This window comes from Entelurus aequoreus, linkage group LG09, assembly GCF_033978785.1.
Source record: "Entelurus aequoreus isolate RoL-2023_Sb linkage group LG09, RoL_Eaeq_v1.1, whole genome shotgun sequence".
Taxonomy (NCBI): Eukaryota; Metazoa; Chordata; class Actinopteri; order Syngnathiformes; family Syngnathidae; genus Entelurus; species Entelurus aequoreus.
In genome coordinates this window covers 76,379,721-76,406,853 of record NC_084739.1, presented here as the reverse complement: position 1 = coordinate 76,406,853, position 27,133 = coordinate 76,379,721, and the positions used below count along the sequence as shown (strand labels likewise).

General features: G+C 42.0%; 1 protein-coding gene across 2 annotated transcripts in view; it reads left to right on the top strand.

Moving 5' to 3' along the window:
- The window catches only part of LOC133657763 (melanopsin-A-like), a 39,572-nt gene that overhangs the window by 1,525 nt on the left and 10,914 nt on the right, over window positions 1–27,133 (top strand). The window contains exons 1-3 of one of the 2 annotated variants that reach the window (XM_062059465.1): window positions 2,749–2,855; window positions 7,154–7,271; window positions 22,879–23,021. In XM_062059465.1, the coding sequence (XP_061915449.1) occupies window positions 22,885–23,021 (137 nt within the window). In that variant the 5' untranslated portion in view covers window positions 2,749–2,855; window positions 7,154–7,271; window positions 22,879–22,884. Of the gene's footprint in view, window positions 1–2,614; window positions 2,856–7,153; window positions 7,272–22,878; window positions 23,022–27,133 lie in introns of those variants that run through there. The other variant, XM_062059464.1, reaches the window with a different exon arrangement.

Sequence of the window (27,133 nt, the reverse complement as noted above, 5' to 3'; positions counted from 1 at the left end):
AAGTGTCATGCCAGATAAAATGAACTGGCGGGCCACATAAATGTACTGGCAGGCCACATAAAATGAAGTGGAGGGCCACATAAATGAAGTGCCAGGCCGCTTAAAATGAAGTGATGGGCCACGTCAAATGAAGTTGTGGCCCACGTAAAATTAAGTGGCGGACCACATAAAAAGAAGTGCCAGGCTGCTTAAAATGAAGTGATGGGCCACATAAATTAAGTTGTGGCCCACGTAAAATTAAGTGGAGGACCACATAAAATGAAGTGCCTGGCCGCATGAAAATAAGTGTCATGCCAGATCAAATGAACTGGCGGGCCACATAAAATGAACTGGCGGGCCACATAAAATGAAAGTGGAGGGCCACATAAAATTGAAGTGGCGTGCCACATAAAATGAAGTGTCGTGCCAGATAAAATAAAGTGCCAGGCCGCATAAAATGAAGTGGTGGGCCATGTAAAAGGAAGTGTCATGCCAGATAAAATGAAGTGGCGGGCCACATAAAATTAAGTGGAGGGCCACCCAAAATGAAGTGGCGGGCCACATGAAATTAACTGGCGGGACACATAAATGAAATGGAGGGCCACTTAAAATGAAGTGCAGGGCCACATAAAATGAGCTGGCGGGCCACATAAAATGAAGTGGAGTGCCACATAAAATGAAGTGGCGGGCCACTTAAAATGAAGTGGAGGGCCACATAAAATGAAGTGGCGGGCCACATAAAATGAAGTGGAGGGCCACATAAAATGAAGTGGCGGGCCACTTAAAATGAAGTGGAGGGCCACATAAAATGAAAAGGCCACATAAAATGAAGTGGTAGGCCATGTAAAATGAAGTGGTGGGCCACATAAAATGAGTTGGCGGGCCACATAAAATGAAGTGGAGGGCCAAATAAAATGAAGTGGCGGGCCACATAAAATGAAGTGGAGGGCCACATAAAATGAAGTGGCGGGCCACATAAAATGAAGTGGTGGGCCACATAAAATTAAGTGGAGGGCCACTTGAAATGAATTGGTGGGCCACATAAAATGAAGTGGAGGGCCAAATAAAATGAAGTAAAGGGCCACGTAAAATAATGTGACAGGCCATGTAAAATGAAGTGGTGGGCCAGATAAAATGAAGTGGAGGGCCACTTGAAACGAAGTGAAGGGCCAGATAAAATTAAGTGGCAGTCCACATAAAATGAAGTGGAGGGCCACTTAAAATGAAGTGGAGGGCCACATAAAATGAAGTTTAGGGCCAGATAAAATTAAGTTGCAGTCCACATAAAATGAAGTGGAGGGCCACATAAAATTAATTGGCAGTCCACGTAAAATGAAGTGGAGGGCCAAATAAAATGAAGTAAAGGGCCACGTAAAATGAAGTGGAGGGCCACATAAAATGAAGTGGTGGGCCAGATAAAATTAAGTGGAGGGCCACTTGAAATGAAGTGGAGGGCCACTTGAAATGAAGTGGTGGGCCACATAAAATGAAGTGGAGGGCCAAATAAAATGAAGTAAAGGGCCACATAAAATAAGGTGGCAGGCCATGTAAAATGAAGTGGTGGGCCAGATAAAATGAAGTGGAGGGCCACTTGAAATGAAGTGGAGGGCCAGATAAAATTAAGTGGCAGTCCACATAAAATTAAGTGGAGGGCCACTTAAAATGAAGTGGCAGTCCACATAAAATGAAGTGGAGGGCCACATAAAATGAAGTGGAGGGCCACTTAAAATGAAGTGGAGGGCCACTTAAAATGAAGTGCATGGCCACTTAAAATGAAGTGCAGGGCCACTTAAAATGAAGTGCAGGGCCACTTAAAATGAAGTGGTGGGCCACATAAAATGAAGTGGAGGGCCACATAAAATTAAGTGTCAGTCCACATAAAATTAAGTGGAGGGCCACATAAAATGAAGTGGAGGGCCACTTAAAATGAAGTGGAGGGCCACTTAAAATGAAGTGGAGGGCCACTTAAAAGGAAGTGGAGGGCCACTTAAAATGAAGTGGAGGGCCACGTAAAATGAAGTGGCGGGCCAAATAAAATGAAGTGGAGGGCCACATCTGAGTCGTAACTACCACAGAGAACACCAAGGTCATGTCCTTCATATCTTTTGAAAAGTGACAAAAACAAAATGGTGTGACTGACTGCAAATATATACTTTACTGTGCATCACCATGATGTGGATCATCCTCCCTCAATATATGATCTTTGTTCACGCACATGCAGCCTGCTACAAGTCCAACACATGAACATATTAAAAACAGACTCTAAAAGTAAAATAATGATATTTGCTAACAGTAGAAGAGAAACACAAACAAACAAATAGACGGAGTAGATATTGAAAGGGTGAAATAAATCACATTTATGGGAGTAATAATAGCAATAAAAATAAAATAACAATAATAATAATAACAATAATAATAATAAAAATAATGAAAATATACAACAAAGTGGCAATAAATATTTCAATAATGAATAAAGTCAAATATGTTGTGCACTTCATGTTGTCTCTTTCAGACATGACAGAATGGAAATAAGTGAGGTGTGATGATGTCACACGACCATAATCAATAATAAACACGTGGCATGGATTCTAATCAGTGATGATAGAGGAAATGATGACGTCATGTTCTTCCTCAGTGCGCGCCAAACAAAAAAGCGAACTGGGAAGAAGAAGAAGAAGAAGAAGAAGAAGAAGAAGAAGAAGAAGAATTAGAAGAAGAAGAAGAGGAGGATGAGCGGCGCGCGCCCCACCTTCATCTCGTGCACGGCGCGGCATCCTCACAACTGCACGCCAGAGCACGCGCACGTGCGGACCTCCGTCGGTTCGGTGTCGGACGTGTACCGGCCCGTCTCACACACCTCCACTTCCACTTCCACGGTGAGTGACTGCAACTCCCACTCCTCCACCTCCACCTCCACCTCCACCTCCACCTCCACGGTGACTGCAACTTCCCCGTGCAGAAGTTGTGACAGAAGGATTATGGCCATGAAATATCATATTTTGTCCTCAGATATCATGTTTGATTGTTAATTGATGATATTTGGTTGTGAAATATGATATTTGTTGATTATTGTATGGTATTTGTTGATTCATTTATGGCATTGGTTATTAATTTATGACTTTTGGTTATTAATTAATGATATTTTGTTGTGAAATAAGATATTTTGTTATTAATGGTTAATATTTATTATTAATTTATGACATTTGGTTATTAATTTATGATATCTGGTTATTAATTTATGATATTTTATTATTAATTCATGACATTTGGTTGTGAGATATGATATTTGGTTATTAATTTATGATATTTGATAGTGAAATATGATATTTGTTGATTATTATCTTATATTTGGTTATTAATTTATGACATTTGGTTATTAATTCATGATGTATGTTTATTAATTTATGATGTGTGTTTATTAATTTATGATATTGTGTTATTAATTTATGGTATTTGCTTGTGAAATACGATATATTTATTCATTTATGATATTGTGTTGTGAAATATGATTTTTTGTTATTCATTGATAATATTTGGTGGTGAAATATGATATTTGTTTATTAATTTATGATATTTTCTAATTCATTGATAATATTTGATTGTGAAATATATTTTTTGGCTAATTTTTGCTATTTATTATTAATTTATGACATTTGGTTATTAATTTATGATATCTGGTTATTAATTTATGATATTTTGTTATTAATTCATGATATTTGGTTGTGAGATATGATATTTTGTTATTAATTTATGATCTTTGGTTGTGAAATACAATATATATTTGTAGATGTATGATATTTGGTTATTAATTTATGATATTGTGTTGTGAAATATGATATTTTGTTATTCATTGATAATATTTGGTTGTGAAATATGATATTTGGTTATTAATTAATTATATTTTTTTGTTAATTGATAATATTTGGTTGTGAAATATTATATTTGTTGATTAATTTATGATATTTGGTTATTAATTTATGATATTTAGTTATTAATTTATGACATTTGGTTATTAATTTATGATATTTGGTTGCGAGATATGATATATGTTTATTAATTTATGATATTTGGTTATTAATTTATGATATTGTGTTGTGAAATATGATATTTTGTTATTAATTGATCATATTTGGTTGTAAAATATTATATTTGTTTATGAATTAATTATATTTTGTTATTAATTGATAATATTTGGTTGTGAAATATGATATTTGTTGATTGATTTATAATATTTGGTTATTCATTTATGATATTTAGTTATTAATGTATGACATTTGGTTATTAATGTATGATATTTGTTTATTAATTTATGACATTCGGTTATTAATTTATGATATATGTTTTTTAAGTTATTATATGTGTTTATTAATTTATGATATGTTGTTATCAATTTATGATATTTGGTTGTGAGATATGATATTTGGTTATTAATTTATGATATTTGGTTGTGAAATATGATATATGTTGATTAATTTATGATATTGTGTTGTGAAATATGATATTTTGTTATTCATTGATAATATTTGGTTGTGAAATATGATATTTATTGATTAATTTATGATATATGTTTATTAATTTGTGGTATTTGGTTATTAATTTATGATATTTGGTGATTAATTTGTGATATTTGTTGATTAATAAAAGTACACAATACATGTACAAGTACACAATACATGTACAAGTACGCAATACATGTACAAGTAGTTGTTCCCATTTATATGATAGTTGTTTTGTGGGAAGCGGCGTGGCGTAGTGGGTAGAGCGCCCGTGTCAGAAACCTGAGGGCTGCAGGTTCGCTCCCCGCCTCTTACCATGCCGTTGTGTCCTTGGGCAGGACACTTCATCCTTGCCCCCGGTGCCGCTCACACCGGTGAATGAATGTTGAATGAATGATAGGTGGTGGTCGGAGGGGCCGTAGGCGCAAATTGGCAGCCACGCTTCCGTCAGTCTACCCCAGGGCAGCTGTGGCTACGAAAGTAGCTTACCACCACCAGGTGTGAATGAATGATGGGTTTTTAACATGTAAAGCGACTTTGGGTACTTAGAAAAGCGCTATATAAATCCCAGGTATTATTCTTATTATTGTTTTCATCTATATGATAGTTGTTTACATATATATGATAGTTATTTACATATATACGATAGTTGTTTACATTTATATGATAGTTGTTCACATCTATATGTTAGTTGTTCACATTTATATGATAGTTGTTCACATATGTATGATAGTTGTTCACATTGATATTATAGTTGTTCACATTTATATGATGGTTGGTCACATTTATATGGTCACAATTATATGATAGTTGTTTACATCTATATGATAGTTGTTTACATTTATGATAGTTGTTCACATTTATATGATAGTTGTTTACATCTATATGATAGTTGTTCACATTTATATGATCATTATTCACATTTATATGATAGTTGCTCACATTTATATGATGGTTGTTCATTTTTATATGATAGTTGTTCACATTTATGTGATAGTTGTTTACATCTATATGATAGTTGTTCACATTTATATAATAGTTGTTTACATCTATATGATAGTTGTTCACATTTATTTGATCATTATTCACATTTATATGATAGTTGTTCACATTTATGTGATAGTTGTTTACATCTATATAATAGTTGTTCCCATTTATATGATAGTTGTTCCCATTTATATGTTAGTTGTTTTCATCTATATGATAGTTGTTTACATATATACGATAGTTGTTTACATCTAAATGATAGTTGTTTACATTTATATGATAGTTGTTCACATCTATATGTTAGTTGTTCACCTTTATATGATAGTTGTTCACATATGTATGATAGTTGTTCACATTGATATTATAGTTGTTCACATTTATATGATGGTTGGTCACATTTATATGGTCACATTTATATGATAGTTGTTCACATCTATATGATAGTTGTTTACATTTATATGATAGTTGTTCACATTTATATAATTATTATTCACATTTATATGATAGTTGTTCACATTTATATGATGGTTGTTCATTTTTATATGATAGTTGTTCACATTTATGTGATAGTTGTTTACATCTATATGATAGTTGTTCACATTTATATAATAGTTGTTTACATCTATATGATAGTTGTTGTTCATCTTTATATGATAGTTGTTCACATTTATGTGATAGTTGTTTACATCTATATGATAGTTGTTCACATTTATATAATAGTTGTTCACTTTTATATAATCATTGTTCACATCTATATAATAGTTGTTCCCATTTATATGATAGTTGTTCACATCTATATGTTAGTTGTTTTCATCTATATGATATTTGTTTACATTTAAATGATGGTTGTTCACATTTATATGATAGTTGTTCACATATATATGATAGTTGTTCACATCTATATGATAGTTGTTTACATCTATAATGATAGTTGTTCACATTTATATGATAGTTGTTTACATCTCTATGATAATTGACCGCATCTATATGATAGTTGTTCACATCTATATGATAGTTGTTCACATCTATATGATAGTTGTTCACATTTATGTAACAGTTGTTCACATTTATATGATAGTTGTTCACATCTACAGAATATGATAGTTGTTTACATCTATAATGATAGTTGTTCACATTTATATGATAGTTGTTTACATCTATAATGATAGTTGTTCACATTTATATGATAGTTGTTTACATCTCTATGATAATTGTCCGCATCTATATGATAGTTGTTTACATTTATATGATAGTTCTTTAGATTTATATGTTAGTTGTTCACATCGATATTATAGTTGTTTACATCTATATGATAGTTTTTTACATCTATATTATAGTTGTTCACATCTATATAATAGTTATTTACTTTACATCTATATGATAGTTGTTTACGTCTATATTGTAGTTGTTTACATCTATATTATAGTTGTTTACATCTATATGATAGTTGTTTACATCTATATTACAGTTGTTTACATCCATATAATAGTTGTTCACATCTGTATGATAGTTATTCACATCTACTGTATATAATAGTTTGCCTGCTTGCTAGCATGGACAGGCTAGGCTAACATTAGTAGTTTTCAGCATCAGTAGGCTAACATTAGCGTGTCAATCAGCAACACATTTTGTTATTATAATCAATCGGTTCTAATCAATAAATATCACAAAGTGTGACGTTTCACTTTCAGGGGGCCTCGTTGAAGGTCGTCTGAATTGATTGCACCGCGCCCTTCGTTCTGGTCGTCAAGGTCGAGGCTTATCGATCGCTGCCAGGATCAAACACTGACCCCAATCTCGTCCCGTTGCGTAAGAGCGAGCGTGCACGTTTGGCGTGCACGTTGGTCATGTGACGTGCGTTAACACACACACACACACACACACACACACACACACACACACACACACACACACACACACACACACACACACACACACACACACACACACACACACACACAGGTTCAAACACTGATGACATTTATTAAACAAGACAAGAGGCAAAGAATTAAACAGAGACAGAATTCAATTTGGACTCAATATTGAGGAGAGTCGCCTGTACACTGTACTCTTGTAAAGTATCTCAGCACGCTCTGGCAAAAGATTGTACTCCTCCTTCTTTATTTGACTTTCTCCGACCACATGACCACAGCTTCCACTTCCAGAGGGAAGTGGGTCGTAAACAATTCACAGAAAAGGTCAGTTCAAAAAGAGTTGGTAAAATAGTTCAAAAAGAGGTCCATAAAATAGTTCAAAAGTTGAAAAAGGAGGTTCAAAAAGAGGTCGTCTGGAAATTGGGCAGATCCTGTCGTCTCTCCGCTTTGAAGTCCTTGGGTTAGAACAATATCTTTCTGTTGATTACCATACATGAAAGAACACAGGAACACCTTCATCTTGCTTACCCCCCCTACACAGTGGAGTTTTACGAGCCTTCTTCTTGGTAGGTTCCAAAGACAGCTTTTGTCTTCTCAACAGACCCTCAAGGTAACACAAAATGTTTGTGATAATTTAGAAACAATTATTCTTACAAGTTTAAGAACGACATTTCTCAACCAGCTATTGCAAGGAATTGAGGGATTTCACCGTCTACGGTCCGTAATATCATCAAAGGGTTCAGAGAATCTGGAGAAATCACTGCACGTAAGCGATGATATTACGGACTTTCGATCCCTCAGGTAGTACTGCATCAAAAAGCGACATCAGTGTGTAAAGGATATCGCCACATGGGCTCGGGAACACGTCAGAAAACCCCTGTTAGTAACTACAGTTGGTCGCTACATCTGTAAGTGCAAGTTAAAACTCTACTATGCAAAGCCACAGCCATTTATCAACAACACCCGGAAACGCCGCCGGCTTCGCTGGGCCCGAGCTCATCTAAGATGGACGGATGCAAAGTGGAAAAGTGTTCTGTGGTCTGCCGTGCGATACAGGCTAGGCTAGTTAGCATAACAGGAATAATATTTGACGAGTGGTCGTTTCAGGGTCAACATCCCGCAGTTATCACGTTTGTTTTCTTTTCTTCTCCTATCGGAGGTCATCCCGTCCGCTCGGCTCGGCTTACGCCCTCCAACAATTACAAGCAGTGTTATGTCACCAGGCAGCCACGTTCCCACAGGAGGATCAGCGGAATTAAAGAAGGAAGTCGCCCCTTTTTGACCGTCTTGGGTTAGCAAGGTTGTCGGCATGGCGACCGGTTGGAGGTTCGTTAAGACGCGGAACTGCGGGAGCGATCGTCTCTCGGAAGTGATTAAGGGCGCCGCTCGCTGATTAGCCAGGCGCAGAATATTCATGTGATTCATTAGCTTTTCATTTCTATTCAACAAAGTCAGCGTGTTGAGTGTGAGCGTGCTTAACGAGCAGCTGCCCACTTGCACCAATCAGCCATGGGACACTGCATTAGGCACACCCTGATCACGTGTTTGCATTCAGCCATGGGCCACTTCATTAGGTACACCCTGATCACATGTTTGCATTCAGCCATGGGCCACTGCATTAGGTACACCCTGATCACATGTTTGCATTCAGCCATGGGCCACTGCATTAGGTACACTTTAATCACATGTTTGCATTCAGCCATGGGCCACTTCATTAGGTACACCCTAATCACATGTTTGCATTCAGCCATGGACCACTGCATTAGGTACACTTTAATCACATGTTTGCATTCAGCCATGGGCCACTGCATTAGGTACACTTTAATCACATGTTTGCATTCAGCCATGGGCCACTGCATTAGGTACACCCTAATCACATGTTTGCATTCAGCCATGGGCCACTGCATTAGGTACACTTTAATCACATGTTTGCATTCAGCCATGGGCCACTTCATTAGGTACACCCTAATCACATGTTTGCATTCAGCCATGGGCCACTGCATTAGGTACACTTTAATCACATGTTTGCATTCAGCCATGGGCCACTGCATTAGTTACACCCTGATCTCATGTTTGCATTCAGCCATGGGTCACTTCATTGGGTACACCCAAATCACGTGTTTGCGTTCATCCATGGGACACTTCATTAGGTACACCCACATCGCATACGTCCATTCAGCCATGGGTCACTGCATTAGGTACACCCAAATCACGTGTTTGCGTTCAGCTATGGGACACTTCATTAGGTACACCCAAATCCCATGTTTGCATTCAGCCATGGGACACTTCATTAGGTACACCATAATCGCATGCTTCCATTCAACCATGGGCCACTTCATTAGGTACACCCAAATCACATGTTTGCATTCAGCCATGGGACACTTCATTAGGTACACCATAATCGCATGCTTCCATTCAACCATGGGCCACTTCATTAGGTACAACCAAATCACATGTTTGCATTCAGCCATGGGCCATTTCATTAGGTACACCCAAATCACATGTTCTCGTTCAGCCGTGGGACACTTCATTAGGTACAACCAAATCGCATGCTTCCATTCAGCCATGGGCCACTTCATTAGGTACACCCAAATCACATGCGTCCATTCAGCCATGGGTCACTGCATTAGGTACACTCAAATCACATGTTTGCATTCAGCCATGGGGCACTGCATTAGGTACACCCTAATCACATGTTTGCATTCAGCCATGGGCCACTGCATTAGGTACACCCTAATCACATGTTTGCATTCAGCCATGGGCCACTGCATTAGGTACACTTTAATCACAGGCTTCCATTCAGCCATGGGTCACTGCATTAGGTACACTTTAATCACAGGCTTCCATTCAGCCATGGGCCACTTCATTGGGTACACCCAAATCACATGAGTCCATTCAGCCATGGGCCACTGCATTAGGTACACCCAAATCACATGTTTGCATTCAGCCATGGGCCACTTCATTAGGTACACCCAAATCCCATGTTCTCGTTCAGCCATGGGACACTTCATTAGGTACACCCACCCAAATCGCATGATTCCATTCAACCATGGGCCACTTCATTAGGTACACCCAAATCACGTGTTTGCGTTCAGCCATGGGACACTTCATTAGGTACACCCAAATCACATGTTTGCATTAAGCCATGGGCCACTTCATTGGGTACACCCAGGGGCGGATTAAGAAATTTTGGCCCCCTGGGCCTGACATGGTCTTGGCCCCTCAACCCCCCGCGCGTGTGGGCGCACACACACGCACGCACTATGCAAGAAATACTGTATACTGTGAACAGACATGCACACTGTACTGTACAGAAGAGTGCACATACTGCACACACACTATTAGGTATACCACACAGACACTGACAAGCACAGGTTTCACACAGACACAGGGGGAGGGGATAAATGGCCTAAAAATAAACATTTTTGAAAATGATTACGCCCACTTCAGTGATGGTGCATTGGGTCATTTGAGAGATATTATGTATTGGAAGTTGGTAGCTATCATGAAATAAACCCCCCAACCCACCCAAAAAACTAAATCGGACATGATTTTTGCCCCCTTTTCCTCCCTTCTATCATTAAAAATAAAATAATATCTTAGGAAAACACATTGGCATAACGGCAGCTGTGCAGCAAATTGAGGCTCAAAGTCTGTATCTATTTGTGGTTAAGCTTGAGGAGAAGGAGAAAGGTAAAATGATAACATGCATCGGAGAGCACCACAAAGAAAGGTGTAGGCCAGTTCATGGTACAAGGGCTGCATGCAGGTCAAGATAGCCCATTTCCAAGAATGCTATAGTGGCTGGACAGGCACTGGACATGTCCTGAACTCAGTGTCAGACGTGGCTGCCGAATACTTGGATGAAGTGAAGCAGCTGACAGATCTCATGCTGCCCCATCTGAAGACTGTCCTGGCCAGGCAGAGGATGGATGAGGAGACCTTCCCAATGGACCCTGTCAGTGAACAGGCTAGTAACATTGATGGCACCCCTGTGCACAACATTGGGATGGAGAGACAATGTGGCAAGGTGGACTACAAACTGAAGAAGTTGGGCACACTGAACGCAGTCAATAGGTCAATAATTTTACAGAAGAGCCAGGAGCTTCAGAGGTTTCAAGGCAGCAGCACAAGCAAAAAGGGAGGTTGAACTCAACTGGAGTAAATTCATGAAGGCAAAATTCGAGAGTAGGGCAGATGAGAAACAAGAGATGGCTCAAAGAAAGGAGAGTAAGAGACTAGACATGCTGGACACACTGAAATCTTTTGATGGCCCCTTCACGATAGTGGGGAAGTTGAAAAGTTCCTTGTGGATGAAAGTCTGCACAAGAATGCAAAGCTGCAGAGAATGAAGCTTGAGGTTCAGTTTGCCAGAGAAAGCACCAAGCTTCTGCCTAAAGTCAATCCTATCTTCACAATCCAGGTGACACTTCCCAGAAATGGCAAAAGTGCAATTCTCCAAGTCATAATGGATACTTAGAATTTTATGGTGGTGGTAAGTATTCATGAAAACAGGTAGCCTAACATTAGTGAATGGGTGAATTCTGGAAATAACCTAAAAATCTTACACAGTGCACCTTTAAGCAAGGGGTTTCTTTCGTGCTTTCAATTTTGCAAAATCATCCACCACATCATTGAAGTCCAACTCTCTTGTCAGCTCACTCTCAATTGCCATTAGAGATAACGCATTTAATCTTTTCTGAGTCATTCTTGTGCGCAGCTCATTTTTTACTCTTGACAAAAGAGAGAATGAGCGTTCTCCCTCACAGTTACTGACCGGTAGAGTGAGAAAAATCTGTAGCGCAATGTATGTATTAGGAAACGTAGGCTGTAGTCCAAAATGTATTATTGTTTTGAGCAGTCCTGAAGGGGTCCTCTCCTCATCAGTGTTGAGCTGTATAAAAGATTTGAACTGTATAAGCTCCTGTCCAAGACTTTCATTGAGGTCAGATGGGTATGATTCAGTGAGAATCTTGGCCTTGTGAAGGACTGAAGCATTGGACTCTGTATCCAAAGAGAAAAGGACACTGAACAAATTGTTCAGATGTTTGTAGGCCTCCAGACGGTGATTAAGGCTTGAACTCAGTTGATCAATAGAGGCAATAAATGTCTCTATTTGAAACAGTTTCCTTCCCTCAAGCACAACATCTGGGGATGCTGATTCATCAGCAAACTTTTTACGTTTCCTCGTCCGTTCAGCCCTGTAAGATGGGGTGCCACCCAACATGTTTAAGGCTTTCTGCTCAAAATGATCAAATAGATCTCTTTGGGAGAGAACAAAGGTGCGCAGAGATTCCAGCAATCTAACTGCTGTACCAAGGTCCATGTCTGCTTTTTGAAGTTGCAGACTTGTGGCCTGAAATCTGGACAGAACAGTGTCCCAAAAGCCTGCCATGAAGGCCATCTCAAGTGAATCCAGCTTCCGCACTAGACTGTCAGCTTCAGTTCGTGTGTCTCGTTTCTCTGTGTCATCAGTGGAAATAACCTGTAGTGCTGCTTTTATTTTACTGTAGTTCTGCCACAGTGCTTTGGTAGATTCTGCACGGCAACTCCAACGCGTGTTGGATAAAGCTTTAAGTGTGAGATCTATGTTGGAATTGCCAAATACCCTGTCCCATCGGTGTGTGGATGCAGTTGTGAAGTTGTAAATAGACTGAATCAAGTCAAAATACTTAGAGACTTCATTTCCACATCTGTCAATGCTGTTGACTCCCACCAAATTCAAAGAGTGAGCTGCACATGGAATATAGTGTATTAATGGGTTGCTTTTCTTTAAGTGAGCCTGCAACCCATTATACCTCCCTGACATGTTGCTGGCATTATCATAAGCCTGCCCCCTGCAATTTGACAGCTCTAACCCTAGATTTTCCAACACAGACATGACACAGTTAGCCAAACTTTCACCTGTATGGCTAGTAATGGGCTCAAAACCCACAAAGCGTTCAACAACACTGCCCTCTTTGCTAACAAAACGGAATATGAATGTCAATTGGTCCACATGAGATAAATCTGGGGTTGAATCCACAATGATAGAGTAGTATTTGCTTGCTTGCAGTTCATCTGCTATAGCCTGTTTGGTTTTTGCACCCATCAATTCAATGAATTCCTCACAAATGGTGGAGGACAGATATGAGGTATTACCTCGACCCATCTGCCCAAACTTTCTGATGTGATCCTTTAGAAAGGGATCAAATTCAGCCAGGACCTCCAGAATACCAAGGTAGTTCCCATTGAGAGGAGACCCTAACGATTCATTTTTACCCCTAAATGCAAGGCCCCTTTCTGCAAGGAATTTAATGACTGCAACAACTCTTTGTAACACCTGCCTCCAATAGCTGCTCTCTGCCTGAAACTGTTTGAACAGGTCTGCATCAACTGTGGCACCTTTGGCGCGGTTCAAGACTGCTTGCATGCAGGTTATGTGCTCAGCACTTCGCTCATGTTCACCAAATCTTTCTGAGTGTTTCCAATCACAATAGCCTGTCACAAAAGAATGCGTTTTTGGGGAAAACAGTTTGCATGCAAAGCAGTAAACATTACCAGTAGAGGGAGAGTACATCAGCCACTCTCTTTGTACTCGTTGTCCATTGGGCAAGTGTGAAGTAAAATGTTCATTGTTTAGGCATCGGGTTTTGCCTCCTAGCCCACTGTTCCTCACAGAAGCTGGATAATGGCTGTGACGGTTGTGAAATGATTTTGCACCTCTTTGAATAAGAACTTCCTTCATTGACTCAGTGAGGGTCTCAGCCCATTTAGCGGGATCACTAGGTAGAGTTGTCACTGTAGATGGTGTTGAAGAAAGATTCAGCTCATTTTCTATGCTGTCCAGAGGTGCAGTGACCTCACATTCATCCGAGCAACTGGCTACTGCTGAATTGGTTGAATCATAAGCATCAGAAGCATTTGGTTCAGTGTCTACACTTGTAGTGGTCTCAGGATCTTGGGAGCTACATGCTAGCTCAGGTGCATTGCTAACCTTAGCTGAATTTGCAGTAGCATTTATAGAATTGCTTTCAGCAGATGTCTTTGTACTGAAGAAGCTGGAGATATTTGGAACACTCTCAAGTAAAACTGATTCCTTTTTTTTCTTTTCTTGCTGAATTTTTTTTCTAGCTCCTCCACTTAAACGTTTATGATCCATATTTCCCTTCTTTCTTTGCACATTGGCTCTTTGCCTATCACAACAGATAAACCAACTATGTGTGTGTGTGTGTGTGTGTGTGTGTGTGTGTGTGTGTGTGTGTGTGTGTGTGTGTGTGAGTTTGTTTGTGTGTTTATGATCGGTGCTGCTTCCTTCAAGTGTGTGAGGTGATTTAGAAAACTAGCAACCCAGCATCAACACTCCAAAGCAGAGAATAACAGCTTACTAGCATAGACAATTGAGAGCAGAGAATCAACTGATTCGTCTGATAGACAGCAGGAGAGCAGAGTGGTCAGTGATGATCGAATCAAGAAAATGTCTAAATGGCAAGGGAACAGACTGATTTGTACTGAGGAGAAAGAGAGAGAGAGCCAATTACAGTGAAATATATTCCAAAAGAGCCAAGTGACTAGCTGAAGGCAGGGACAAATGCCTTGGAGTGACCAACAAGAGTGCAAAGTACCAAATGGCAAAATGTGGAAAGACCAACAGGCAGATCTGCTTTTACCTCTTATCTTCACAACCAAAAAGTTGCTAAATGATGTTTTCAGTCGCTAGCCAGGTATGGCCAAAAGACGCGAAATCTAGCGGCAAAGTCGGTCAATCACACTGACAGTGAAACAAATATTTTGAAAAGATAATAATTGTACACCTTTGTGCACTTTAGTCTTCTATCTAAATATTTTCACAAAGGACACCAAGGCAGATTGCTAGCTATGATGGGAGCAACAATGTCTGATAGACAGCAGGAGAGCAGAGTGGTCAGTGATGATCCAATCAAGAAAATGTCTAAATGGCAAGGGAACAGACTGATTTGTACTGAGGAGAAAGAGAGAGCCAAGTACAGTTAAATATATTCCAGAGCCAAGTGACTAACTGAAGGCAAAGACAACAGCCAGATACCTTAGCAGAGACCAACAAGAATTCAAAGTACCTAATAGCAAGATGGCGAGACCAACACAATAAATTGTATTAGGATTTAATTTATTAACGTTAATCTTAACAGCCAAAAAGTTGCTGAATAATGTTTGTAGTCGCTAGCCAGGTATGCCCAAAACAAGAGTCGCTAAACCTAGCAGCAAAGTTGCTTAATTGCAACACACTCTAGGATTCAGGGGAATTAAGGATAATAAAGATATTAATTGTACAACTTTTTGTACTTTTTTTCTAGTTTTTTGAGTCGCCAGCCATGTATGGCCAAAAGTCGCTAATTGAATGCCAACGTTGCTTAATCGCCAACACACTGGGACTCACTGAAGGACTGACTGAATAAAAAAGATAATTAAGATAATTGTGTACTTTTCTCTTCTGATATTTTCTCTAAGGACCCCAAGCTATCTGCAAGCAGCAATAATGTCTGACAGACAGGAGAGCAGAGTGGTCAGTGATGAATGGCAAGGGAACAGGCTGATTTGTACTGAGGAGAAAGAGAGAGAGAGAGCCAATTACAGTGAAATATATTCCAAAAGAGCCAAGTGACTAGCTGAAGGCAGGGACAAATGCCTTGGAGTGACCAAGAAGAGTGCAAAGTACCAAATGGCAAAATGTGGGAAGACCAACAGGAAGATCTGCTTTTACCACTTATCTTCACAACCAAAAAGTCGCTAAATGATGTTTTTAGTCGCTAGCCAGGTATGGCCAAAAGACGCGAAATCTAGCGGCAAAGTCGGTCAATCACACAGTGAAACAAATAATTTTAAAAAGATAGTAATCGTACAATGTCTTGTACTTTTGTCTTCTTTCTTAATATTTCTCAAAGGACACCAAAATGTCGCTATCTGCAGGCAGCTTGCTAGCTATGATGGCAGCAACAATGTACCTTAGAGTGACTGACCAACAAGAGCTCAAAGTACCTAATGGCAAAATGTGGAGAGACAGACACAATAAATTGCATTAAGATGAAGAGAACTGTTGCTATTATTAATCTTAACATCAACCAGAAAGTCGCTAAATGTCACCAGCCAGGTATGGCCAAAAGTCGCTTAATTGGCCACACACAGTAACAGAGAAACTAACAAAAAAAAGATCATAAAGATAATAGTTGTACAACTGTGTGTACTTTTGTCTTCTTTCTAAATATTTTCCCAAAGGACACCAAAATGTTGCTATCTGCAGGCGGGAGCGTGCCTATGTTCCCCGGGTCCTATGTTCCCCGGGTCCTATGTTCCCCGGTTGTTCCTGGGTCTTTGTATGCGACCGGGGAACTTAGGACCCTTTTTCTAAAAAAGGGTCCTATGTTCCCTGCATTGTATCTGGCGAAATTGCGAAATTGTGCCCTGACCAAAACCATCCCTAAACCTAACCTGTCACAGGGCGTTGTGGAGCACTTTTTTTTGGCAAAATTGTGCCCTGACCAAAACTATCCCTAAACCTAACCTGTCACAGGGCGTTGTGGAGCACTTTTTTGGCGAAATTGTGCCCTGACCAAAACCATCCCTAAACCTAACCTGTCACAGGGCGTGCGGCAGCAGATAGAGCAACTCAAACGCGAACTTCCTTCCTTCGACAACTTAAACGCGTCTCTGTCATGCGTGTCTGCGTGCGTCTTACTTAGTCGCGCATTGGAAGCAGCGGGGAACATAGAACCCTTTTCTGGAAAAAGTGTTGTACGTTCCCCGCAGCGGGGAACATACAACCCTTTTTTTTAAAAAGGGTCCTTAGTTCCCCGGTAGAGGGGAACATAGGACCCGGGTAACATAGGGACGGGGAACATAGGGATGACCCGCTGCAGGCAGCTTGCTAGCTATGATGGCAGCAACGATGTCTGCCAGACAGGAGAGAGTGGTCAGTGACGATCGAATCGAGAAAATGACAAAATGGGTCAAAGACCAAAAAGTTATTAACTGACAGCAGTGACAAATGTCAGACTGTAAACTTTCTCGAAAGAAAAGGACAAAATGGGAAGATGCTGATAATAACAGCAAAATGGAAAATATAAGAATTTCCAAGTAATGCTCAACTCAAGTGTGTGTGTGTGTGTGTGTGCGCGCGTTAAACTTCTTGTTGAATGATTTCAAATTATCTCTGAGTCTGAACTGAGGGAAAGGAAACCAAATTTTGAGCAGTCTCTCACGAGTTCAAAATACCAAATGAGGAGATTCTAAAAGAACAGACCGGTTTATGAAAGACTTGATGGGGGAGGGGCACAGCTAAGAATACTTGAGTGAGATTCTGTGATCCAAATTCGAGATAGAGCTTTTTGATAATGATAATTTGTCAGAGTAAGGTTGTGTAATCAAAATTTGAGAATGAGCTTTGTCAATCAATCAAGAATATTTGCATTAAGTTCTGTGATCAAAATTCAGAAACAACCTTTAATAATTGATAAAGAATATGTGAGTGAGGTTGTGTGATCCATCCAATTTGAGAATTAGCTTTGATAATAATGATTGAGAGCCTCTGGCCCTCTGTGGATCATGGCCGCGGGGCCAATTTTGCCTGGCCCCTTGGGGCCTCTGTGGGTCGTGGCCGCGGGGCCAAGTTGGCCTGGCCCCTTGGGGCCTCTGACCCTCTATGGATCGGGGCCAAGTTGGCCTGACCCCTCGGGGCCTCTGGCCCTCTATGGATCATGGCCGCGGGGCCAAGTTGGCCTGACCCCTTAGGACCTCAGGCCCTCTGTGGGTCGCGGCCGCGGGGCCAAGTTGACCTGGCCCCTTGGGGCCTCTGACCCTCTATGGATCGTGGCCGCGGGGCCAAGTTGACCTGGCCCCTTGGGGCCTCTGGCCTTCTGTGGCTCGCGGCCGCGGGGCCAAGTTGGCCTGGCCCTTTGGGGCCTCTGGCCTTCTGTGGGTCGTGGCCGCGGGGCCAAGTTGGCCTGGCCCCTTGGGGCCTCTGACCGTCTATGGATCGTGGCCGCGGGGCCAAGTTGACCTGGCCCCCTGGGGCCTCTGACCCTCTATGGATCGTGGCCGCGGGGCCAAGTTGGCCTGGCCCCTTGGGGCCTCTGACCGTCTATGGATCATGGCCGCGGGGCCATGTTGGCCTGGCCCCTTGGGGCCTCTGGCCCTCTGTGGGTCGCGGCCGCGGGGCCAAGTTGACCTGGCCCCTTGGGGCCTCTTACCCTCTATGGATCATGGCCGCGGGGCCAAGTTGGCCTGGCCCCTTGGGGCTTAAGATTATTATTTTTGCAAAAGTAGTTTTGCTTGGGTCGCGGCCGCGGGGCCAAGTTGGCCTGGCCCCTTGGGGCCTCTGGCCCCCTGGGCCTGGGCCCGGTAGGCCCGGTCATTAATCCACCTATGGGTACACCCAAATCACGTGTTTGCGTTCAGCCATGGGCCACTTCATTAGGTACACCCTAATCACATGTTTGCATTCAGCCATGGGCCACTTCATTAGGTACACCCAAATCACGTGTTTGCGTTCAGCCATGGGCCACTTCATTAGGTACACCCTAATCACATGTTTGCATTCAGCCATGGGCCACTTCATTGGGTACACCCAAATCACGTGTTTGCGTTCCGCCATGGGACACTTCATTAGGTACACCATAATCGCATGCTTCCATTCAACCATGGGCCACTTCATTAGGTACACACAAATCACGTGTTTGTGTTCAGCCATAGGACACTTCATTAGGTACACCCAAATCACATGTTTGCATTCAGCCATGGGCCATTTCATTAGGTACACCCAAATCACATGTTCTCGTTCAGCCGTGGGACACTTCATTAGGTACAACCAAATCGCATGCTTCCATTCAGCCATGGGCCACTTCATTAGGTACACCCAAATCACATGCGTCCATTCAGCCATGGGTCACTGCATTAGGTACACTCAAATCACATGTTTGCATTCAGCCATGGGGCACTGCATTAGGTACACCCTAATCACATGTTTGCATTCAGCCATGGGCCACTGCATTAGGTACACCCTAATCACATGTTTGCATTCAGCCATGGGCCACTGCATTGTACACTTTAATCACAGGCTTCCATTCAGCCATGGGTCACTGCATTAGGTACACTTTAATCACAGGCTTCCATTCAGCCATGGGCCACTTCATTGGGTACACCCAAATCACATGAGTCCATTCAGCCATGGGCCACTGCATTAGGTACACCCAAATCACATGTTTGCATTCAGCCATGGGACACTTCATTAGGTACACCCACCCAAATCGCATGATTCCATTCAACCATGGGCCACTTCATTAGGTACACCCAAATCACGTGTTTGCGTTCAGCCATGGGCCACTTAATTAGGTACACCCTAATCACATGTTTGCATTCAGCCATGGGCCACTTCATTGGGTACACCCAAATCACGTGTTTGCGTTCAGCCATGGGACACTTCATTAGGTACACCCAAATCACATGTTTGCATTCAGCCATGGGTCACTTCATTGGGTACACCCAAATCCCATGTTCTCGTTCAGCCATGGGACACTTCATTAGGTACACCCAAATCACGTGTTTGCGTTCAGCCATGGGACACTTCATTAGGTACACCCAAATCACATGTTTGCATTCAGCCATGGGTCACTTCATTAGGTACACCCAAATCCCATGTTCTCGTTCAGCCATGGGACACTTCATTAGGTACACCCACCCAAATCGCATGATTCCATTCAACCATGGGCCACTTCATTGGGTACACCCAAATCACGTGTTTGCGTTCAGCCATGGGCCACTTCATTAGGTACACCCTAATCACATGTTTGCATTCAGCCATGGGCCACTTCATTAGGTACACCCAAATCACGTGTTTGCGTTCAGCCATGGGCCACTTAATTAGGTACACCCTAATCACATGTTTGCATTCAGCCATGGGCCACTTCATTAGGTACACCCAAATCACGTGTTTGCGTTCAGCCATGGGCCACTTCATTAGGTACACCCAAATCACATGTTTGCATTCAGCCATGGGCCATTTCATTAGGTACACCCAAATCACATGTTCTCGTTCAGCCGTGGGACACTTCATTAGGTACACCCAAATCGTATGCTTCCATTCAGCCATGGGCCACTTCATTAGGTACACCCAAATCACATGCGTCCATTCAGCCATGGGCCACTTCATTAGGTACACCCAAATCACATGCGTCCATTCAGCCATGGGCCACTTCATTAGGTACACCCAAATCACATGCGTCCATTCAGCCATGGGCCACTTCATTAGGTACACCCAAATCACATGCGTCCATTCAGCCATGGGCCACTTCATTAGGTACACCCAAATCACATGCGTCCATTCAGCCATGGGTCACTGCCAGGCCCGGCCCTAACCAATCTGGCGCCCTCGGCAAGATTTTAGGTGGCGCCCCCCCACATCGGCAGTGAAGTGTATATACTCACAAGAAACCGAATAGCTTTGTCTTTGACCTTTTTTTTTACTTAAAGAAAGCAATTTAACAATCAGAATAGTTAACAAGATTTTAAAAAATATGGATAAATAAATGAATACAAAAAATGAATATATGAAATACAATATTTTTTACATACATAAACACAAAATAAAACGTGTCAACAAGTTGCATAAAATAAATTAAAAATACAATATAAATAAGGCACTGCACAAAACAAGATATCAAACCAGTATGACTTTAACAACTATATTACAAAAAAAGGGGATCCTACAGAGTTCTCTATTTGTGCTTTTTAATATTGCATTAACTAGAATGACTTACAAATTACTGTACACCAGGGAGTACTGTAATTACCTAACGTTACATTATTATTTTCCATAACAATTTAGCCCCCTCCACAATATTAACCCGACGTTAAAACAGAACTAGCCATTTATTGATTAGCAATTGCCGAATCATGTAACATTAGCTTAATGCTAAAAATACAGGTTACTATCACATTCTGTAACAGACAAATAATTTCATGTAGGCTAACGTTACCTACCTGCTACCTCTGTCTTTTTCTCGTTTCTCCCCTTCTTTTCTTCCCTGGGCACCTGACAGTTTTGGCCGTTTTGACATCTTGTGTTGATTTTTTTTATGTGGTGACGTCCAAAAACAGTCATGATACGGGAAGGGAGGGGGCGCACCGTGCCGGGGGAGGGGGTGCGTAATGTTGTAACAAATAATATTTCTATTAAATAGGCTTTACTTTGCATTTTAATTAACGTGGGATTATTTTATGTATTTAGAAATAATAGTACCAACTTTTTTTTCTTTTTTTTTTCCTCCAACATTTGTGGCACTGACGTGGCGCCCCCTGATGGACGGCGCCCTTAGCATTTGCCTATACGGCCTATGCCACGGGCCGGCCCTGGTCACTGCATTAGGTACACTCAAATCACATGTTTGCATTCAGCCATGGGTCACTGCATTAGGTACACTTTAATCACAGGCTTCCATTCAGCCATGGCCCACTGCATTAGGTACACCCTAATCACATGTTTGCATTCAGCCATGGGCCACTGCATTAGGTACACTTTAATCACAGGCTTCCATTCAGCCATGGGTCACTGCATTAGGTACACTTTAATCACAGGCTTCCATTCAGCCATGGGCCACCTCATTGGGTACACCCAAATCACATGAGTCCATTCAGCCATGGGTCACTGCATTAGGTACACCCAAATCACATGTTTGCATTCAGCCATGGGCCACTTCATTAGGTACACCCAAATCACATGTTCTCGTTCAGCCATGGGACACTTCATTAGGTACACCCACCCAAATCGCATGATTCCATTCAACCATGGGCCACTTCATTAGGTACACCCAAATCACGTGTTTGCGTTCAGCCATGGGCCACTTCATTAGGTACACCCAAATCACGTGTTTGTGTTCAGCCGTGGGACACTTCATTAGGTACACCCAAATCGCATGATTCCATTCAACCATGGGCCACTTCATTAGGTACACCCAAATCACGTGTTTGCGTTCAGCCATGGGCCACTTCATTAGGTACACCCAAATCACGTGTTTGTGTTCAGCCGTGGGACACTTCATTAGGTACACCCAAATCGCATTCTTCCATTCAGCCATGGGCCACTTCATTAGGTACACCCAAATCACATGTTCTCGTTCAGCCATGGGTCACTTCATTAGGTACACCCAAATCACGTGTTTGTGTTCAGCCATGGGACACTTCATTAGGTACACCCAAATCGCATGCTTCCATTCAGCCATGGGCCACTTCATTAGGTACACCCAAATCACATGTTCTCGTTCAGCCATGGGTCACTTCATTAGGTACACCCAAATTGCATGCTTCCATTCAGCCATGGGTCACTTCATTAGGTACACCCAAATCACATGCGTCCATTCAGCCATGGGACACTTCATTAGGTACACCCAAATCACATGCGTCCATTCAGCCATGGGTCACTTCATTAGGTACAGCCTTATCATTTTTCCTGTCAGAGCAGAAATTATTTTAATGGCTTGATCACGTTAAGCTTTAAGTGCACTCAAAAGCGTGCAATCCTCCATCTTGTCATCCAGGCAGCGATGGCGCCCAAACCCCCTCAGCCCTTCCCCACGGTGGACGTCCCTGACCACGCCCACTACACCATCGGCTCCGTCATCCTCGTCATCGGCATCACAGGCATGCTGGGAAACTTCCTGGTCATCTACGCCTTCAGCAAGTGGGTACACGCCCAGATGTACTCACAACTTGTCTATATATTGTTGTACATTGTTAGTACACTTCAATGTGTACACCGGATACTAAGTAGTGCTGGAGTAGTAGTAGTGCTAGAATTCTAGTAGTAATATTTGAGTTGTAGTAGTACTAAAGCTATAGTAGTATTAGAGTAGTAGTAATAGCCTGGTTGTAGTAAAAAGTAGTAGTTGTAGTAGTAATAGATTAGTAGTAGTACTAGAGTAGTAGTAGAATTAGCGTAGTAGAGTAATAGTGTTACTAGTATTAGTAGTAGTAGTAATAGTGTTAGTAGTAGTAGTATTAGAGTAAATAGTAGTAATATCAGGAGGGATGAGAAGCGGCAGGTCAACTGGTCTAAAATAGAGCTTCTTTAAAAGCAGTATATAGAGGAGTTTTGAGTGATTAAACAAATGGCTACAAACTCTATACTTGATACACTGGAGTAAAAAAGGAAACGTAGCACAGGGCCTAAAACAACCAACATAAAATCACTCCCGAGGGAGGAAGAAGGCAATAGCAACATTCTACACGGATCTAATAACAAAAAAACAACAATCTATGATGAGCTGCACAAAAGGAACATCACTCATGAAGAGGAGGAGACAAGAAGCCATAAACAGAAAGTACGCTATAAAGAGCTAAGAAAACTACTAATTAAAGCGGCTTTCATCCATCTTCATCCATCTTCATCCATCTTCCATTCATCTTCCATCCGTCTTCCATCCGTCTTCCATCCGTCTTCCAGCGTCTTCATCCATCTTCCATCCATCTTTCAGCCATTTTCCATCCGTCTTCCATTCATCTTCCATCTATCTTCCATCCGTCTTCCATCCATCTTCCATCCGTCTTCCCTCCGTCTTCCATCCATCTTTCACTCATCTTCCATCCATCTTCCACCCGTCTTCCATCTGTCTTCCATCCATCTTCCATTCATTTTCCATCCATCTTTTACTTATCTTCCATCCATCTTCCACCCGTCTTCCATCCATCTTCCATTCATTTTCCATCCATCTTTCACTCATCTTCCACCCGTCTGCCATCCGTCTTCCATCCATCTTCCATCCGTCTTCAATCCATCTTTCACTCATCTTCCATCTGTCTTCCATCCATCTTCCATCCATCTTCCATCCATCTTCCATCTCTCTTCCATCCATCTTCCATCAGTCTTCCATCCATCTTCCATCCATCTTCCACCCATCTTCCATCCGTCTTCCATCCGTCTTCCATCCGTCTTCCAGCCGTCTTCATCTATCTTCCATCCATCTTTCAGCCATTTTCCATCCATCTTCCATCCATCTTCCACCCATCTTCCATCCGTCTTCCATCCGTCTTCCAGCCGTCTTCATCTATCTTCCATCCATCTTCCATCCATCTTCCATCCGTCTTCCATCCATCTTCCACCCGTCTTCCATTCATCTTCCATTCATTTTCCATCCATCTTTCACTCATTTTCCATCCATCTTTCACTCATCTTCCATCCATCTTCCACCCGTCTTCCATCCATCTTCCATTCATTTTCCATCCATCTTTCACTCATTTTCCATCCATCTTTCACTCATCTTCCATCCATCTTCCATCCGTCTTCCCTCCGTCTTCCATCCATCTTTCACTCATCTTCCATCCATCTTCCACCCGTCTTCCATCTGTCTTCCATCCATCTTCCATTCATTTTCCATCCATCTTTCACTCATCTTCCATCCATCTTCCACCCGTCTTCCATCCATCTTCCATTCATTTTCCATCCATCTTTCACTCATCTTCCACCCGTCTGCCATCCGTCTTCCATCCATCTTCCATCCGTCTTCAATCCATCTTTCACTCATCTTCCATCTGTCTTCCATCCATCTTCCATCCATCTTCCATCTCTCTTCCATCCATCTTCCATCAGTCTTCCATCCATCTTCCATCCATCTTCCACCCATCTTCCATCCGTCTTCCATCCGTCTTCCATCCGTCTTCCAGCCGTCTTCATCTATCTTCCATCCATCTTTCAGCCATTTTCCATCCATCTTCCATCCATAATCCACCCATCTTCCATCCATCTTCCATCCGTCTTCCAGCTGTCTTCATCTATCTTCCATCCATCTTCCATCCATCTTCCACCCGTCTTCCATTCATCTTCCATTCATTTTCCATCCATCTTTCACTCATTTTCCATCCATCTTTCACTCATCTTCCATCCATCTTCAACCCGTCTTCCATCCATCTTCCATTCATTTTCCATCCATCTTCCATCCGTCTTCCATCCGTCTTCCATCCGTCTTCCAGCCGTCTTCATCTATCTTCCATCCATCTTTCAGCCATTTTCCATCCATCTTCCATGCATCTTCCACCCATCTTCCATCCATCTTCCATCCGTCTTCCAGCCGTCTTCATCTATCTTCCATCCATCTTCCATCCATCTTCCATCCGTCTTCCATCCATCTTCCACCCGTCTTCCATTCATCTTCCATTCATTTTCCATCCATCTTTCACTCATCTTCCATCCATCTTCCACCCGTCTTCCATCCATCTTCCATTCATTTTCCATCCATCTTTCACTCATTTTCCATCCATCTTTCACTCATCTTCCATCCATCTTCCATCCGTCTTCCCTCCGTCTTCCATCCATCTTTCACTCATCTTCCATCCATCTTCCACCCGTCTTCCATCTGTCTTCCATCCATCTTCCATTCATTTTCCATCCATCTTTCACTCATCTTCCATCCATCTTCCACCCGTCTTCCATCTGTCTTCCATCCATCTTCCATTCATTTTCCATCCATCTTTCACTCATCTTCCATCCATCTTCCACCCGTCTTCCATCCATCTTCCATTCATTTTCCATCCATCTTTCACTCATCTTCCACCCGTCTGCCATCCGTCTTCCATCCATCTTCCATCCGTCTTCAATCCATCTTTCACTCATCTTCCATCTGTCTTCCATCCATCTTCCATCCATCTTCCATCTCTCTTCCATCCATCTTCCATCAGTCTTCCATCCATCTTCCATCCATCTTCCACCCATCTTCCATCCGTCTTCCATCCGTCTTCCATCCGTCTTCCAGCCGTCTTCATCTATCTTCCATCCATCTTTCAGCCATTTTCCATCCATCTTCCATCCATCTTCCACCCATCTTCCATCCATCTTCCATCCGTCTTCCAGCCGTCTTCATCTATCTTCCATCCATCTTCCATCCATCTTCCACCCGTCTTCCATTCATCTTCCATTCATTTTCCATCCATCTTTCACTCATTTTCCATCCATCTTTCACTCATCTTCCATCCATCTTCAACCCGTCTTCCATCCATCTTCCATTCATTTTCCATCCATCTTCCATCCGTCTTCCATCCGTCTTCCATCCGTCTTCCAGCCGTCTTCATCTATCTTCCATCCATCTTTCAGCCATTTTCCATCCATCTTCCATGCATCTTCCACCCATCTTCCATCCATCTTCCATCCGTCTTCCATCCGTCTTCCAGCCGTCTTCATCTATCTTCCATCCATCTTCCATCCATCTTCCATCCGTCTTCCATCCATCTTCCACCCGTCTTCCATTCATCTTCCATTCATTTTCCATCCATCTTTCACTCATCTTCCATCCATCTTCCACCCGTCTTCCATCCATCTTCCATTCATTTTCCATCCATCTTTCACTCATTTTCCATCCATCTTTCACTCATCTTCCATCCATCTTCCATCCGTCTTCCCTCCGTCTTCCATCCATCTTTCACTCATCTTCCATCCATCTTCCACCCGTCTTCCATCTGTCTTCCATCCATCTTCCATTCATTTTCCATCCATCTTTCACTCATCTTCCATCCATCTTCCACCCGTCTTCCATCCATCTTCCATTCATTTTCCATCCATCTTTCACTCATCTTCCACCCGTCTGCCATCCGTCTTCCATCCATCTTCCATCCGTCTTCAATCCATCTTTCACTCATCTTCCATCTGTCTTCCATCCATCTTCCATCCATCTTCCATCTCTCTTCCATCCATCTTCCATCAGTCTTCCATCCATCTTCCATCCATCTTCCACCCATCTTCCATCCGTCTTCCATCCGTCTTCCATCCGTCTTCCAGCCGTCTTCATCTATCTTCCATCCATCTTT